Source organism: Nannospalax galili, unplaced genomic scaffold (genome assembly GCF_000622305.1).
Source record: "Nannospalax galili isolate Female #2095 unplaced genomic scaffold, S.galili_v1.0 scaffold186, whole genome shotgun sequence".
Lineage (NCBI taxonomy): Eukaryota > Metazoa > Chordata > Mammalia > Rodentia > Spalacidae > Nannospalax > Nannospalax galili.
In genome coordinates, this window is record NW_008358774.1 from 8909710 (window position 1) to 8925379 (window position 15670).

General features: G+C 39.2%; 1 protein-coding gene across 1 annotated transcript in view; it reads left to right on the forward strand.

Moving 5' to 3' along the window:
* Nucleotides 1–8669, forward strand: part of Stx7 (syntaxin 7) — a 55280-nt gene extending 46611 nt beyond the window's left edge. The window contains exons 8-10 of the mRNA XM_008822115.2: nucleotides 1464–1536; nucleotides 6039–6121; nucleotides 7353–8669. Coding sequence (XP_008820337.1) covers nucleotides 1464–1536; nucleotides 6039–6121; nucleotides 7353–7445 — 249 coding nt within the window. The 3' untranslated portion in view covers nucleotides 7446–8669. The remainder of the gene's footprint in view (nucleotides 1–1463; nucleotides 1537–6038; nucleotides 6122–7352) is intronic.
* The last annotated feature ends 7001 nt before the right edge of the window (nucleotides 8670–15670 follow it).

The window sequence follows — 15670 nt, forward strand, 5'->3', positions numbered from 1 at the left end:
TTAGGAGGAACTTTTTTTTTTTTTTTGTAGTTTGGGAATTAAATTATTTATTTGTTTTGCTTCATTTTCTGTTTGTTGTTTTTTTTCAGTCTGTAGTTTGGCAGTTAAATTATTTGTTTTGCTTTATTTTCTGTTATTTGTGGAATTTTTTTTTTAATCTTTAAAAATATTTTTTATTGAATTTTTGTGTATTTCATACAGAACATCTCAAACAGTCTTGATCATCTTTATATCCCTGCCCCCACTGGCACCCTCCCATAGCCATTTTCTGTTTGTTGTTTTTTTTCAGTCTGTAGTTTGGCAGTTAAATTATTTGTTTTGCTTTATTTTCTGTTATTTGTGGAATTTTTTTTTTAATCTTTAAAAATATTTTTTATTGAATTTTTGTGTATTTCATACAGAACATCTCAAACAGTCTTGATCATCTTTATATCCCTGCCCCCACTGGCACCCTCCCATAGCCCCCACACAAAACAAGGAACTCTTGATAGGCTGACTAGACCTCAGTAGATAGTCTTCACTGGGGAATGGCTGGAGACACTGATAATACAATGGGCCTTAACAGGGATGACAGAGGAAGACTTTTACATGGGCTTTCAAAGTATTTTATTTATTGTTCAGATGCTTATGACACCACAGAAGCCTAAGGATTTGTTAAATTATAGTTCCTAGAAAGGGGGCTAATAGTTAACAGAGGCCATAACTGCTGAAGGATGTCCACGTACCGAAGCACTGTGACCAGCTCCCATAATATTCTCATGTAGTCCTCAGAAGCACTCTTGAAACAACTGAACTGTGTCATCGTCATAGGCACTTTACAGATGGGGACACTAAGGCCAATAATAAATATGCAAAATTCCCTAGCCACCTAAGTAAAATATTTAAATCTTTAATTGGGAAAAAGAATACATACTGAGGAAAAGTAAGTTTATAATTTATTCATTAAGTTTATGATTTGTTTACCTACTAGTGAAATTTATAATTTCACTATAATCTACTGGATATTCAAATTTATTAAATGTAAGGCTTTAAATTTATACTTTATATTCTATTCATTGAAATTGTCAAATTGATGGGCTAATTTTCTTAGAAATGTCATAAGAATATTAGTACTCTTCTAAGCAGATGTTGCTTGTGACAACAGAACTAATCAGGTTGCATAAATAAACTTACCCATGCCACCTTCTTTAAAGATCCTTCATTTCCATCCTGCCTCATTTGATATATTTAACATCTAACATCACAGACTTTACACAAGTCACAACTATTCAGAAGCTCTTTAGTTAGGATTGTTTATAGTAGAATATTTTTCTGTTATTTTCAAACTTTATATCTAATGTGTACTTAGCTGTGTGTGAGTGGGGGCAAATTGTTTCCATATTTTTTTCTTTTGACTTTCCCCTTTTGTGGGAGTGGGGACTGAATTTCTAATAATACATAACAATGTGTGCCTTTTTACTTAGGCTGATATTATGGACATTAATGAAATATTTAAAGACTTGGGGATGATGATTCATGAACAAGGAGATGTGATTGGTAAGTCCCACTGATGCGGATTGTGAGGTAGCACCAAGCTCACCTCCAGAGTTTCCAGGCAAGGGCAGCTGCTCCCTTCTTGTCTCTTTGGTTACAATAAATATCATCCTTGCCATTGTCAAAAATAGACTGTTTTGGAATCTACTGGTTGAAATGACAAGCTTCATTTATTTTAGAAGCCCCATGTTTAATCTGGGCCTTCTGTTACTGAGACCATAGCAGGCCACATGTAACATTTGCTCTTTCTTCTAGGGCCTCTAGTTTCAGTCTTATCCCAGCTTAGTGCTCATCATGCTGAGGACTTCCAGGGAAATTATGATATTTGTAATTGTCTATGTTACCTTGTTTTATGAGAAATTGTTAGCTGTTTGTCTGATCATTCATTCTAACAACTACCAAATAGTTTTGGATAGATAATTTAGAGATTATTTAGATACTAGGGATTCTTTTAAAGAATTATTTTTCATTTTTGATTCATTTACTTTTATTTTATGTGTATGAGTGTTCTGCCTGAATATATATAAGTATACCTGTGCATGTAATAGTGCAGAGGTCAGAAGAGGGCCTAAAATACCCTGGAACTGGAGTTACAGACAATTGTTAACTGCCATGTGGATGCTGGGAACTGAACCCAGGTCCTCTGCAAGAGCAGCCAGTGCTCTTAACTGCTGAGTCACCTCTCCAGCCCCAAGAGCAGCCAGGGCTCTTCATGCATGTATGTGAGTGCACCTGTGTCGTCATGCAGTGCCTTGGAGGTCAGAAGAGGAGGTAGGATTCCTCTGGAACTGGAGTTAAGGATGGTTCGGAGCTGCCATGTGGATGCTGGCAATTGAACCCAGGTCCTCTGCAAGAGCAGCCAGTGCTCTTAACTGCTGAGTCGCCTCACCAGCCCCAAGAGCAGCCAGGGCTCTTCATGGATGTATGTGAGTGCACCTGTGTCGTCATGCAGTGCCTTGGAGGTCAGAAGAGGAGGTAGGATTCCTCTGGAACTGGAGTTAAGGATGGTTCGTAGCTGCCATGTGGATGCTGGGAATTGAACCCAGGTCCTCTGCAAGAGCAGTCAGTGCTCTTACTGCAGAGCCATCTCCCAAGAATTATTTTAAGTTACATAAAAATCATTGTAACTTAAATATACTAGTTCTTCAATTAAGATGTAATTATCAACATTGATCAGGATCCTTATTTTATTACTTTAAAACATGATGGGCATGAATATCTGAGCATATCCGAAAGTACACTTGGTATGTTTTCTGAAATTGTTTCAGTTGAAATACTTGTACCTTTAATTTAATATAATTATTATTTGCTCATTCTTACTCTTCACTGTATCCCAAATAGATCACAGGATAAAATATTTAAAGTATTCACTTATCTAACAAATGGTTATTGAGCACTGAAAATACTTAAGCATAAATCTAGGAATTGAGTGTTCACCTGACACTGAACAGTAGATGAGACCCCTGCCTTCTGGATCTTATCACTGGAGGACAGCTTTTAAAAGTAGCAAAGCAGTAACTAGTGGTGAGTGCTGTGGGGAAAATAAAGCCAGAGTAACCAAATGGAGCTCCGAGGACAGAGAACATGGCTGCTACACACAGAGGAAGATGCCTTCACAGCAGAAAGGAGCAAGTCAGAGGAAGTAATCCAGGCAGAGGGGACAGGTGGAGCAGAGCCCTGGAAGGGGAAGCATGGGTGCAGTTTTGGTTGGTAACAGTAACAAGAGGGTGAGGGTAATTGTGTCCAAGGACACACAGGTGGCATGTAGGCACCTGCACCACTGTAAGGCATTGTATCATTAATGGTGGATGGAGAGCTGCAGGAGACCTTGAGCAGAGAATTGTGATATGCTCTACTCCCTGGGCTTTAGGGTTAAAAGCACACGGCAAAGCAACCAGACCAAAAGTAAGAACATGTAGAAGGTTCCTCTAGTCATCCAAGTGAGCAATCAGCCCTGTGGGGTTAGATCAGGATAGCAGAGGTGCAGAGATATAATGGCGTTCTGGTTACTATAAATGTGGAGAGCTAGAAGGCTTGCCACATTTGTGTGAAGAGTTAATTCAAGAGTGATGCTAAAATTTTTGCCTTGGCCCTCTAGCGTGGTAGAGGTGCTATTTTCTGAGATGGAGAAACATAGTTGGAGCAGGTTTAGAGGGATTTGACTCATTAATTTCTGAATGTGCCAAATAAGTTTGATGGTAAGTAAGAGAGGAAGATTGTGGACTGAGGGCATTGAGTTACATGATAAGGAATGGAATGAAGTATACAGATGGGAGATTGACTCTAGCTAGACGCATAGGTGATTCATAACAATGCAGAGAGGTCAGAGCATAGAGCTCCTATATGTAATTTGGAGATAGAGCCATGGCATAGTACATATAGAAATGTCTTCTGCTTGTTTCTGTGATCTCAATGACCTATAAAATGGCTGAGTATAATACCTGAAGAGGCACACGAAGTTTGAGAAAAGAGGAGAAAGTGGTGTTTTCTGGAAATTGGGGAAATGAGAGAGGCTCCTATGGATTTGTGGCTTACAGTGGACCACGTTAGCCTGAGGTTATTCTTTGTAGCAGCATCCAGCTGTTTGACTACTTGTTGCCTCTTGTCATACAAGAATAGCTATAATAGAGGGTTAAGGGAGCTTATGGTGAATGCAAGACAGTGATTCTAGGAGATTGCCCATGGAGTGGAACTAGGTAAAGAGGGATCTGAGAACACAAAATGTGGGAGGAATAGTGTAGATGTGGTGGGACTGTTATTGCACAGGGGTGTTAGAAGAAATGGGCTATAAAGATGGCAGTGGTGACACAGAGTGAGACCCTTGTATTAAAGCTGCAAGTTTGGGATGTAGCCATAAATATTGGTAGCTAGGGTAAATAGGCAAAGTCCTTTAAAAAATAAGTAAGGGACCTGGAAAGATGGTTCGGTGGGTAAGAGCACTTGTGCAAGCATTAGGACCTGAATTTGGCCCCCTATGGAAAAAGAAGTTGGGCACAACCACACATGTGCCTATAACCCCAACACTGTGGAGTGTAGAGACTGGATTTCTGGGACTTGCTGGCTGCCAGCCTAGATTTGGTTCAGCAAGAGACCGTGTCTCAGAGGAATGAGGTAGAAAATGATAGAGCAGGACTCCAGATTCTTTGGCCTCCTCTGCATACACAGATGCTCATACTTGCATACACATGCAAACATAATCCCCACACACATCACACACACACAACACACTCATACATATACACCCCCCCTAAAGAAAAAGAAGTATGGTGGAGCTGGGGAATGGCTCAGTCAGTAAAGTAGCTTGCTCTATAAATATGAGGATCTGAGTTCAGATCCCCAGCACCCACATAAAAACTTTTGTGGTGACAGATACATGCCTATAATCCTATCCTTAATCCTAGAATTTGTGAGGTAGAAACAAAGATATCCCTACAGCTCATTGGCCAACTTGTCTTGCCAAAATGGTGAGCTCTAGGTTCACTGAGAGACCCTGTCTCAGAAAATCAAGTGGAGAGCAACTGTGAAAGATACTGGACATCAACCTCCGGTCTCCACACCCACACACACACGTACGTGTTCACACCATACACACACGTGCATGCAAGCACACGCATGTACATGCACCACACACATTATGGTCAAGTTATAGAGAGACCAGGGTATTAGAAGGTCAACCACTGAATAATGGAATCATCACTGCATCAAAGAGAAATGTTGCAAAGGGCTATCAGTGAGGTAAGGTCAACATATTCAAGAAATGAAAAAGCCATGAGATCTTTGAATGCCATCTACCAGGGGTGGTTGGAAGTTTGACAGCCTGACCTTTAAAACTGAGAGTTGATAAAGGAGGAAGAGACAAAAGTCTAGTGCTGTAAATCAACACCTATTCCACCTCCAGGTTAGAGCAGAGTATAAAGGAGGGCTGCCCATCCCCCTCCCCAGAAAGCTATATGGGCCCTGGGTGAGGATTACACCTCAGTGAGTTAGGTTGATGATGTCAACAGAATGAATAAATATGATCAGGTTCTTACCATAAAGTTGACCACAATACAATGTAGAGTAAGTAAAACATTATGTTTAAATGAATGATCTGAAGTGGATTGCATTTACAGAATCAACTACAAAGCCTATTAACACTGAAATCTAGTATGACAGTTTGATTAAATAAATGTACACAAAGGACTAGATTGTAGCATTTGGGCCCTTCTTTTGCTCCTGAGGAGATAATGTTCTTTGAGAAGTCAAGGTAGTGTTTCCTTCCTGTGATGATGAAACTTTTGGGTCCAGGAAGAAGAGAATTGACCTCCTACTCTGCACACTGGTCTTGAGATAGAGTGAGCTATGGAATTAGAAACTGACAGGCCCTTGTGCTGGCACTGACTTGGTATTTGCAAAATGACAGTGTCCAGGTAGAACTGCTGAAGATGGTCAAGGTCCTTCCATTCATTATTTGTGCATCGGTTTGTGTTTAATAGTTCTATGTGTATGTGTGCTTTATTTTAAAGACAGCATAGAAGCCAATGTAGAAAGTGCAGAAGTTCATGTTCAACAGGCAAACCAGCAGCTGTCCAGAGCAGCAGATTATCAGGTAATATTAACTGTAATGTAGAATTTTGACTTAGAAGTGTCTGTATAATAAGTTTGAAGTAGTTATATATAGTGACTTAAAAATTCCATGGAAGAAGTGTCAGGAATATGTCAGTCAATGTAAAATTGGTTTGGACATGTGTATTATCAGTTTGATCCATGAAGATAGGAATCCAGGGTCATGAAGTTTGTAAGCGGCAACTCCAGGTTTTACCCATGATGGTCTCTGATGTCATTGTCACAGTCTAACATAAAGACCCCATTTCTCGCTCATCCTTGTTGTCATTGGCACTCTAGACTAAAGTGGCAAAGTTCCTTGTACTGGAAAGTTCTCCTCAGGTTCTGTGGAAATCATGTCTGCTCGGAGTGTCATTAATCATTACATAGCATGGCACCATCTAGCAGAGTCTGCTCCAGAAAAATTTATTTCTTAAGTGAATCAAATTAGTATAAATTACATGTCAAATACTACACAAATGACTTTGAACTATTAATGACTCATACAATATGTAGACCTTTGTTCAATGAGGTAAGGGCAGACTGGCAATTTCTAAATACCATTGTTATCATATCATCTGATTTCTCAAAATTTCAGTTCTTTTGCTGTTCATAATTACCACTTTCTGAGAACTTGTAAGTTTTTCAGTATTATAACCTGCTTAGATATTTTCAGTTGCATTTTGCTTCTCTCTCTAAGCTGAACAGTGGCTTTCATTTTGCTGCCGTGTTTTCACTAGATAAGTCGCTGCACACTCTGTGCCGCACAGCACTGAGGCTCTGTGGTGCTGCTCTTTGCTTTCATCTCTAGGTAGCCTAAGACTATCATTTTTACAGAGTAGCTTTAATTCTCTAGACCTTCTTTTTTTTCTTTTTGGGGGTTGGGGGTGGCGGTACCAGGGATTTCACCCAGGGCTTCTACATACCAGGCAAATATTTTTACCACCAAGCAATATATTTCCAACATAGTTTCTTCTCTTTTAAGCCCACCCCCCCAACCCAGAGACACTACAGCAATTGTTAAAAATTGCTCCTTAAATTGCAACATTAATTCAAGAAGACGATTTTTAAAAATAGTATCACATGTGTTGTAAAGGTTTTTAAGAAGAAAAGTCACAGTCAAAAATAAGAGGGCATAAACTGCTATTGATATTACTCTTGAAAGGAAGCAAGTTATTTCTGCAGCTGTAGTTTCTCACGGAATCTCTCACTGTGTGTTCTTTTTGTATCTGCAGCGCAAATCCAGAAAAACCCTCTGCATCATCATTTTCATCCTCGTCATTGGAATTGTGATTATCTGTCTCATCATATGGGGATTGAAAGGCTGAGCCATGGAGAACAGACCATTGCACAACATTGTGTAAATTATGTAGCAGATTCCCATAATCGTGTTTTTATTGTTATTTTAAGGCTTATTGCTTAAAGGATGGCTTCCATATGTTGTTGTTTTTATTCGGGGGAGGGTGGTGCTTTTGGATCCCATCTGATATTTTCTAATTCTGAAGGTTTTTCTAAATATCATTAAGGTGTAACTTCCATGCTTTGCAGTTCAATGACTGCTGGGTTTTGCTCACAGTGTAAATGCCTTTCATTTGTAATTTATTTGTATTGTTTGACTTGTTTTTTAAATTACTTGACTTAAAGATATGCGTGCTCTGCCTATATCTGTGTCACGGGGTAACATGAACCTATATTTGTGCTATCTTATTTTTTAAAACCCTCAAATTTAATTTTTATTTGACCAGCAAATATTCTCAATGGCAAAAACTTAAGATACCTGTTTGTGGGACATTTTTATCCCCTGTGTTTCACAGCCGTGCAGCATGTCACTTTTATTTTTGGATTTTCTTTTTTGAGATTTGTCTTCTCTGAATAAAATGAATGGTTTCCTAGTATGGATCATGCACCTGATATGTATAAAAATTTGCTGTAGATGTGCCCAGTAAGAGTAATAAGGATAAATTGTTTTTAAGTAGGGTCTATATAAATCTGATGTGTGCTAGGAAAAGTGTAGTTACTATCATATTTCATGTAATTTGGAGGAAGAGTATAAAAACTCCATCCTAATATCTATTCAGTTTGAATGCTAAAGATTCCAGTTTCTCACCCCAACAAACATTCTCAGTAATATTTTCTAGTTTTGTGGGCCATTATTTACTTTTTCTTATATTCTATAGAATAATGCTTAGATGTGTTTCTTCGGGTCTAACTTAATTTTAGGAAGTAACTTTCCTACAGTTACAGATTTGGGGCTCAACACTTAGAATGTAGTGTTTTTGCCAAGTGTCATTTTGAACCATCCTTCATTAGAAAAGGAATTGGATGTTTGCCAGTGAATTCACTTGCCTTTTAAAATCAGTTTTAATAATCTGAATACTGTGAAGAGGATTCTTTAAGTTTATAATTTGTATTTTCTAATGTTCTTATGTAGCAGTTTGATAGTGAAGGCAATGTTTAATGTGTCAAGCTCTGAGACTTTAAATGGGAACAAGTAAAATATTAACTAAGTAAACTGTATCCTTGCCATCAGAATAAAGGTGATTTAGAAGGTATCTGGGTAGGTCTGATTCCTGAAGACTCTGTTGAACCCAGGCTTCCTTCACACAGCACTAGAGAAGGAGCCACAAGCACAGTTCTGGGCATTCTGTATCTTTCTACATAGCTGGTTAACATTTTTATTTCAAAGGGAGGTCTTGAATGGTTCTTTCATGTCAGTGGGACTTAATTGTTTTGTTTTGTTTCTGTAAAAGAGACAATAGAAAAAATTTTGCAAGTGATTGGAACTTTGAGATTTTCTGTTGACCAGAGTCACAGTGTTTTCATGATAAGGATGGTTAATCCAGGAAAAATTCATGCAATGCTACCCTGACGTCAGTGCAAGCCCACCAGGTTGCTCTAACATGGCCTTCTTCTACAGGTGTCCCTGAAGCAGAGGCTGTGTCATACAGTACATTAGCTTCTCGTGGCTTAATGAAAGTTCTAGGGGCATCCACAGAACAGCTTTGTAGAGCTCTCTCTGCTTGGTAAGATGTTCATTCTCCTGCAGGACAATTACTTCTGTTCACTTAATGGTAAATTCCCAATAACAACAGAGCTCATTGAAAAATTGGGCATGAAATATGTAATTTTATTTAAAATGTAGTAATTTATAAATTATTTTAGATGGGACATTGATCATTGATTTAAGACAAGAGCTTTAATTACTTGCATTCTTTTCTAATTTTTTTTTTTTTTTTTTTTTGTTTTTTTTTTTTTTTGTCTTTTTGAGACAGGGTCTCCCTATATCCCTATAGCCCTGCTGGCCTAGAACTCACTATGTAGAGCAGGCTGGCCTCAAACTCACAGAGATCCAGCTGCCTCTGTGTCCCAAGTGCTGGGATTAAAGGTGCGAGCCACCACGTCTGGCACAAAGTCCTTTTTTTAAAGTTCTTTTTAGTTTGCTTTTCCCAGTCCCCTCCCAAGTGCTGGGACTACAGGCATGTGCTACCACACCCGGCTTCTTTTCTCATTTTTAAATATACTTTTATTATTTACAAAATATTTTTATTGAGGTTTTGTGCATTTCATACAATAGATCTTAATCAAATTTAGACCCCCTCCCCTATCTACACCTTCCCACCACCCCCTACTGGATTTCATGCATTCTGTCATGTATCTTAAGTCTTATCTGGTCAAGCATTTATACCAATATGAACCATGGTACAAGCTCATCCACTGGAGTCAGCCTATCTAGAGTCTTTCCCTTAAAGGAGATCGACTTTCCCTCATCCAGCAGTAATCAGTTGCCAATCGCTCTTTGGCTATGTTTGGGACTGCTGCCCATTTCCCTCATTCTATGCTGGGTTTTTTATCTGAGTCGTCATGGGTCTTATGCATGCTGTCACCAATGTTGTTGCAGCTTCATATGAGCAAGTTCCCAGTGACCTGAAAGCCTCTGTTTGCTTATGTTCATGCACCAACCCTGGCTCTTAACAGTATTTCCACCACGCCCCCTTCTACAATGGTCCCTGAGCTATGGGTGGGTGAGATTTAATATAGAAGTCCTATTCAGTCTCTTCTTCTCTAAATCTTATCCAGTTGTGGCCTTCTGGGTACATCACACTTTGTTTACATTCTTTTAAAAAGCATTGACATGAAGGAAACTTTTGCACAGATATTTAAACACAAAAATATTTTTGATTGTAAAACTTTAAATGAGAAACAGAATAGCTAAAAGAAAAAAATTCCTGAGGATTCCCTCAAGGTCTGTTTTACAATTACCTTGAAATATTGTTTTTCTGTTTTTTTTTCTTTATTTTTGAGGATTTCATACATGTATACAATGAAATGCAATCATATATATACCTCCATTTCCCACTCTGATCTCTCTCATGTCCCCTTCCCAACTTCATGTCTTGTTTTTTAAAATTCTTTTATAACCCACTAAGTGCTGTTAGTGTTGCCCATATGTGCATAGGTGTGAGGCTATGCACTGGAGCCTGGGAAACCTACCAGTGGCCACATCCTCAAAGCAGAATGATTCTCCCTCACCCAACAAGCATCCACTGTCAATAGCTCCTTAGTAAGGAGTGGGGGCTGGAGATCACTTATCCTGTCTGTGCCAGAATTTTGGCTAGCTTGACCTTGTACATGTAGGCAACCCCAGCTGCTGTGAGCTCATGAGTGTGATAGATAACGCTATGTCCAGAAGACAGCATTTCACAACAGTCCTCCCCATGCTCTGCCTCCTACATCCTTTCTGCCTCTTTATAATAGAAGATAAATTTAGATGTTCTCATGACTAACGGGGTGTCTGAATCTGATTTAACCTGAAGGTTGTGTTTTGAATACCAATCTGTTTAAGCACATCTGTGATAAAAATAAAGTGACTGTAGGCTTTTAGTCCATGAAACAGGTCTATGGTTTCAGAAAAAAAAGAAAATCAAGTGTCATGTTGTACATCACTATGCTCAGAAGTCATCAGGTACCATAGAGTGAGATTAAGCAGCCTCTCGAATTGAATGACAGTGTAGCATTAAGCGTCTAGCCATTGCATTAGTTCATTAAGTATGATGAAGCTGTTATGATTTTACAGAATGATTTTTCTCTAAAAATGGGATCTTCTATTGTGGATAGGGGGACAAATGGAGCCCAGTGTAGAACATCAAGCTGTGGATGCAGTGTCTGGAGAGACCCCGAGTGTGCTTGAGGCCACAGCAGCATTTGCAGAGGAATCTGATAACAAACACCTTGAAGAGATTGCCACTGGGCCAGTCACGGGTTTTGTTAAAACTGGCCTGATTTTTCTTTTTTAATGAAAAGAGGTTGTGTTTTGAACACCAATCTGTTTAAACAAACCCGTGATGAAAATAAAGTGACTCCATAGGCTTTTCGTCTATGAAACAGGTATATGGTTTTAGAAAAAAAAAAGAAAATGCAGAATAGTTTTTGTGCTTGGTATAATTTCTGTTTCTTCATGTAGAGAAATGAAGGTTATGGTAAAAAATAAAACCTTTAGAGAGAAGAATCATTGTCCTTGTTAGCAGCAAGAATGATTCACAGGAATAACTTACTGTTTGTTTACTGAGAGTCAAAATAGAATGTCTTTCTTAGCTGTAGCCAGATTGTTGCAATATAAATTTTCAGAACAGCATGAAGCTTGTTGATTTAAGAGTTGCCACTAACTCTTTCAGTGTCAGTTCATTTAAATATAGTGAGAATTCTTCATTAGTGGTCTGCCTCTCCTTTTTTCTGTCTTCCAAATATCAGGGAAACTTCTCTCATTGGCCAACTCCAACGTAAAAGTGGAAAACAAAGGAGTTTCTTGGCGATGTCGTTTGTTCTCCCCAAGCTGCACAGGATGCTGGAGGGAGGCGGGATCAGGCCACAGTCTGCCTCGCACATTAATGAAGCACACACTGACAGAACACAAACCATATGAAGTGGAAAGACTCAGTTTTCCTTCCAAGTGAGGATTCTTGTATGAAAAACAAATTAGAAGCATCAATTGGTTCTAGTTGGCAAACAAGTCAATTTTCCCAACCACAACAGGATGTGTGTGCAAAGACAAGAGAACAGCATCTAGCACAGCTCCCTCCTTCCCGTCCTTGCTTTTCTTCTCTCCATCCCCATAGCAGGTACAGTAAATACTTGACTTAATTCAGCACTTACTGGGCCAGCTTTTTTGCCAGGCTTCTGCATGTCTGGGTATAGAGATTATGAATGAACCAAATGAATTTAATCCTTCCCACAGGGAGCTTGCATTTTGGCATTTGGTATATTAATAGCACTTGATGAGAGGCATGGAAGTGCATCTCAGTTGGTAGAGTGCTTGCCTAGCATGCACAAAGCCTTGGATTCAATCCTTAGCATATATAAACCCTGCATGGTGGTGCATGTTTGTAATCCTAACACTCCGGGAGGTGGAGGTAGTGCAATCAGAACTTCAAGGTCATCTGCCACTACATAATCAATTTAAGGTCAGCCTGGGCTACATTTTATATATTGGAAAAAAAAATGATAGGTGGGAAAGCAGGAGGCAAGAAAAAATAGGGAACATGTAAGGATGCATTTACCCTTGGGATCACTCAGCACTTAAACAATTGGCCACCACTCTAAGGACTGGTCTCTCCTGTTTATCTTATCTTCCATTTACCAAGTGACTGAATTTCATTTTATTTCCTCAATTAGAAGACTTCTAGAAATTAAGCTTTCTACAAAGAAACCTATCTGTATAAAAAGTCACAAAAATAATTGTTCTGATGGCTGTAGCTGGATTCAGGATATCTTGATATTGTCAGGTCTGATACTTGTTATACATTCACAGAAGTTACTGTTTCTAGTAGAGGGCAGAGAACTGCAAAGAAGAGAGGGAGTAACAGGCTACTGCCACAGCCCTTGTTTGCCTCATGGAACTTGAGGGTAAGACCCTGTTGCTGAAGACAGAACATACTTCAAACACAGGACTTGGACCATTGTACTTGGAACTGACCTGGAAGCTAATTCCCTGAAGACTATACTATGCAAACTGCTAAGGGAGAAAATCAGTCAATGGTTCAATTCCAGCTGTGAAGCCTAATAACCATAACAATGACTGGCACAGCAAACTATTTCTATTGATGTACTTTTATCTAGGGGCTAATCAGTAACTATCTAATTGGACTTAAATCCCACCCAATGAGAGGGAACTTGTGTGGTACTGTAACATAGCCAAATACACATGACTGGAGAGGTCATAGGTCCTAGAGAAAACCCTACATCTGTCACATCCCTAGACAAACAATTTCTTACCACATGGCAATATGTGTCCTTATATTTACAGACAAGTACACTTCTCACTACTCATCAAAGAAGCTTCTTTCTGCAACAGAAACTATTACAGAGTTCCACAACTGTTCAGAGAATTAGTGTCTGTGAGATGCCCAGCCCTAACTGACACATCTACAATGCAACCTCTATGCCTAAGGCTCATGGAACATAGAGGAAAAGGGAGTAGAGAGAATATTAACGCATCTCTCAACTCTCAAAAGTGAAGCTTCTTCACACAGCAAATGGTGATCAACACAAAAAGTTACAACTGTCCAAAATGCAGAGAATAAGAGACTGCAGAGTGCATGTCCCTGGATAGGACTCCTATATTACATCTATGCCCCTCAGGGCTCTGGCACCATTGCAGAAAAGGACCACAGTGGGAAAATGCTGAGAGCCAGAGGTGGTGGATGATCAAAAGGAAATGGTTTTTCAAGCTGCTGGGAACTTGCTTAAATGAACTTACAGCAGTGGTAACAGCATGCACAATATCCATGCAAACTCAAACAGTCAAAAATCCAGAATAGAAGTAGGGAAATGGGTTAGAAGCACTAACCTTAGCTGAGGAACTATTGACCACAGATCACTGCTGAGTGAGGGAGAATTGGTCGTCTTTAGTGGAGTGACACTAGATAGGTTGATAAGCCTCTAGTGGATGAACTCATACTGAGGGACATCTGGGGACACAAACTTGAAGTCCAGCTGTGGGGGTGGGGGAATTACAGATAGGGGAAGGGGTGTAAATATGACTAAGATGTATTGCATAAAACACAAAAATTCAATAAAAAATAGAAAAAATCTTAGATGAATCAAATTTTATGAATAAATTACTCAGAGACATAAAAAAGAACAGATGGAAGAAGGAAATCTGACCTTGTGTCAGAATGTTCTCAAATGCATTAAATGTGCTCTTTGCAAAATACATCTTTAAGTGTTTTAAATTTAACCTTGCCCATTCCTCAAAAATTTGTGTGTGTTTGCTTATTTTTGATGAAAAGGGACTTAGAAGACTTTCAGCCAGGCAGTGGTACATATCTGTAATCCTAACATTTAGGAGGTGGAAGCAGGAGGATCTTGAGTTTAATACTAGCCTTGGCAACACAGAGAGATCCAGGCCAGCCTGGGCTACTTGAAACTCTGTCTCAAAAACAAACAGGAGGGGGACAGGGGAGGGCAAAGGGGGGCAGAAAAGAAAGGAGGAGAGGGAAAGTGAGGAAGGAAGACTCAATGACTAACACTAATATATTTTCTAATCAAGTATTTCATCAATATGCCAGTTTTAATCCTTTTTTTTTTTTTTTTTTGGTAAGCATTATTATCCAAGTAACCCTAGACACCAGAATAGAACTAAATAGCTGGCATTGTTGCTTCTGGCAAGGTTTTAGGAGGTTGGTCACTTAGTTACTCAGAGTGGGGTTCCTGTAGGTTGTGTGTGTGATAGCATTTGTTGAATGTAAGCAGTAGAAGGCAAAACCAGATTTCCTGTGCAGTCACTACATATAACACCCCTACTTGTTTGCACGGGAATCTTCTAGAACTGAACTGAGTCTTTAAATAAACTCGAAAGAGCATTAATTCCCACTTTAGCCAACCCAAAGTACCAATTTTTAAGTGCTTACTGTAAGTACTGTTAGACAGTAGTTACTCCAAAAGCTGTTAGCCTTGGCAGAAAACTGGAGATAAACTTAACTTAACTTTACCTGAGGTGTACTGATTCAGACTATCTGCTGAAAGCTTTCTATCACTAGTTTAATGATAGACTGAAATACTTAGCTTTGACAAGGAAAGACAGTTCTAGAAATCAGGGATTTGACCCAAGTAAGATGCAAGATTTGTCTTTTTAAAATTTTGTATAGCGAAAATCTTCGTAGTATAAGGCTTCTAGATCAAAGCCCATCTTTTGTCAGCAGTGATCCTGGAAAATAAAAGGCATTTTTTTTTTTTTATGTGTATGAGTATATTGCCTGCATGTGTGTAAGTGCACTAACGTCCGTGCAATGCCCGTGGAGATCAGAAGAAGGCATCATATCCCCTGGAACTGGAGTTACAGATGGTTGTCAGCTGCATGTGGGTGCTGGGAATTGAACCTGGGTCCTCTGCAAGAACAATCAGTACCCTTAACCACTGAGCCATCTCTCCAGCCCCACACAAAGGCAAATTTTAATGGAGAATATGGTATGATTTGTCCATTCTTTTTCCAAATCTAGGTGCTAATGTCATTTGAGTTTATCAGAAGGTGTTTCCGGTGGGCCTGACCATATCCAAC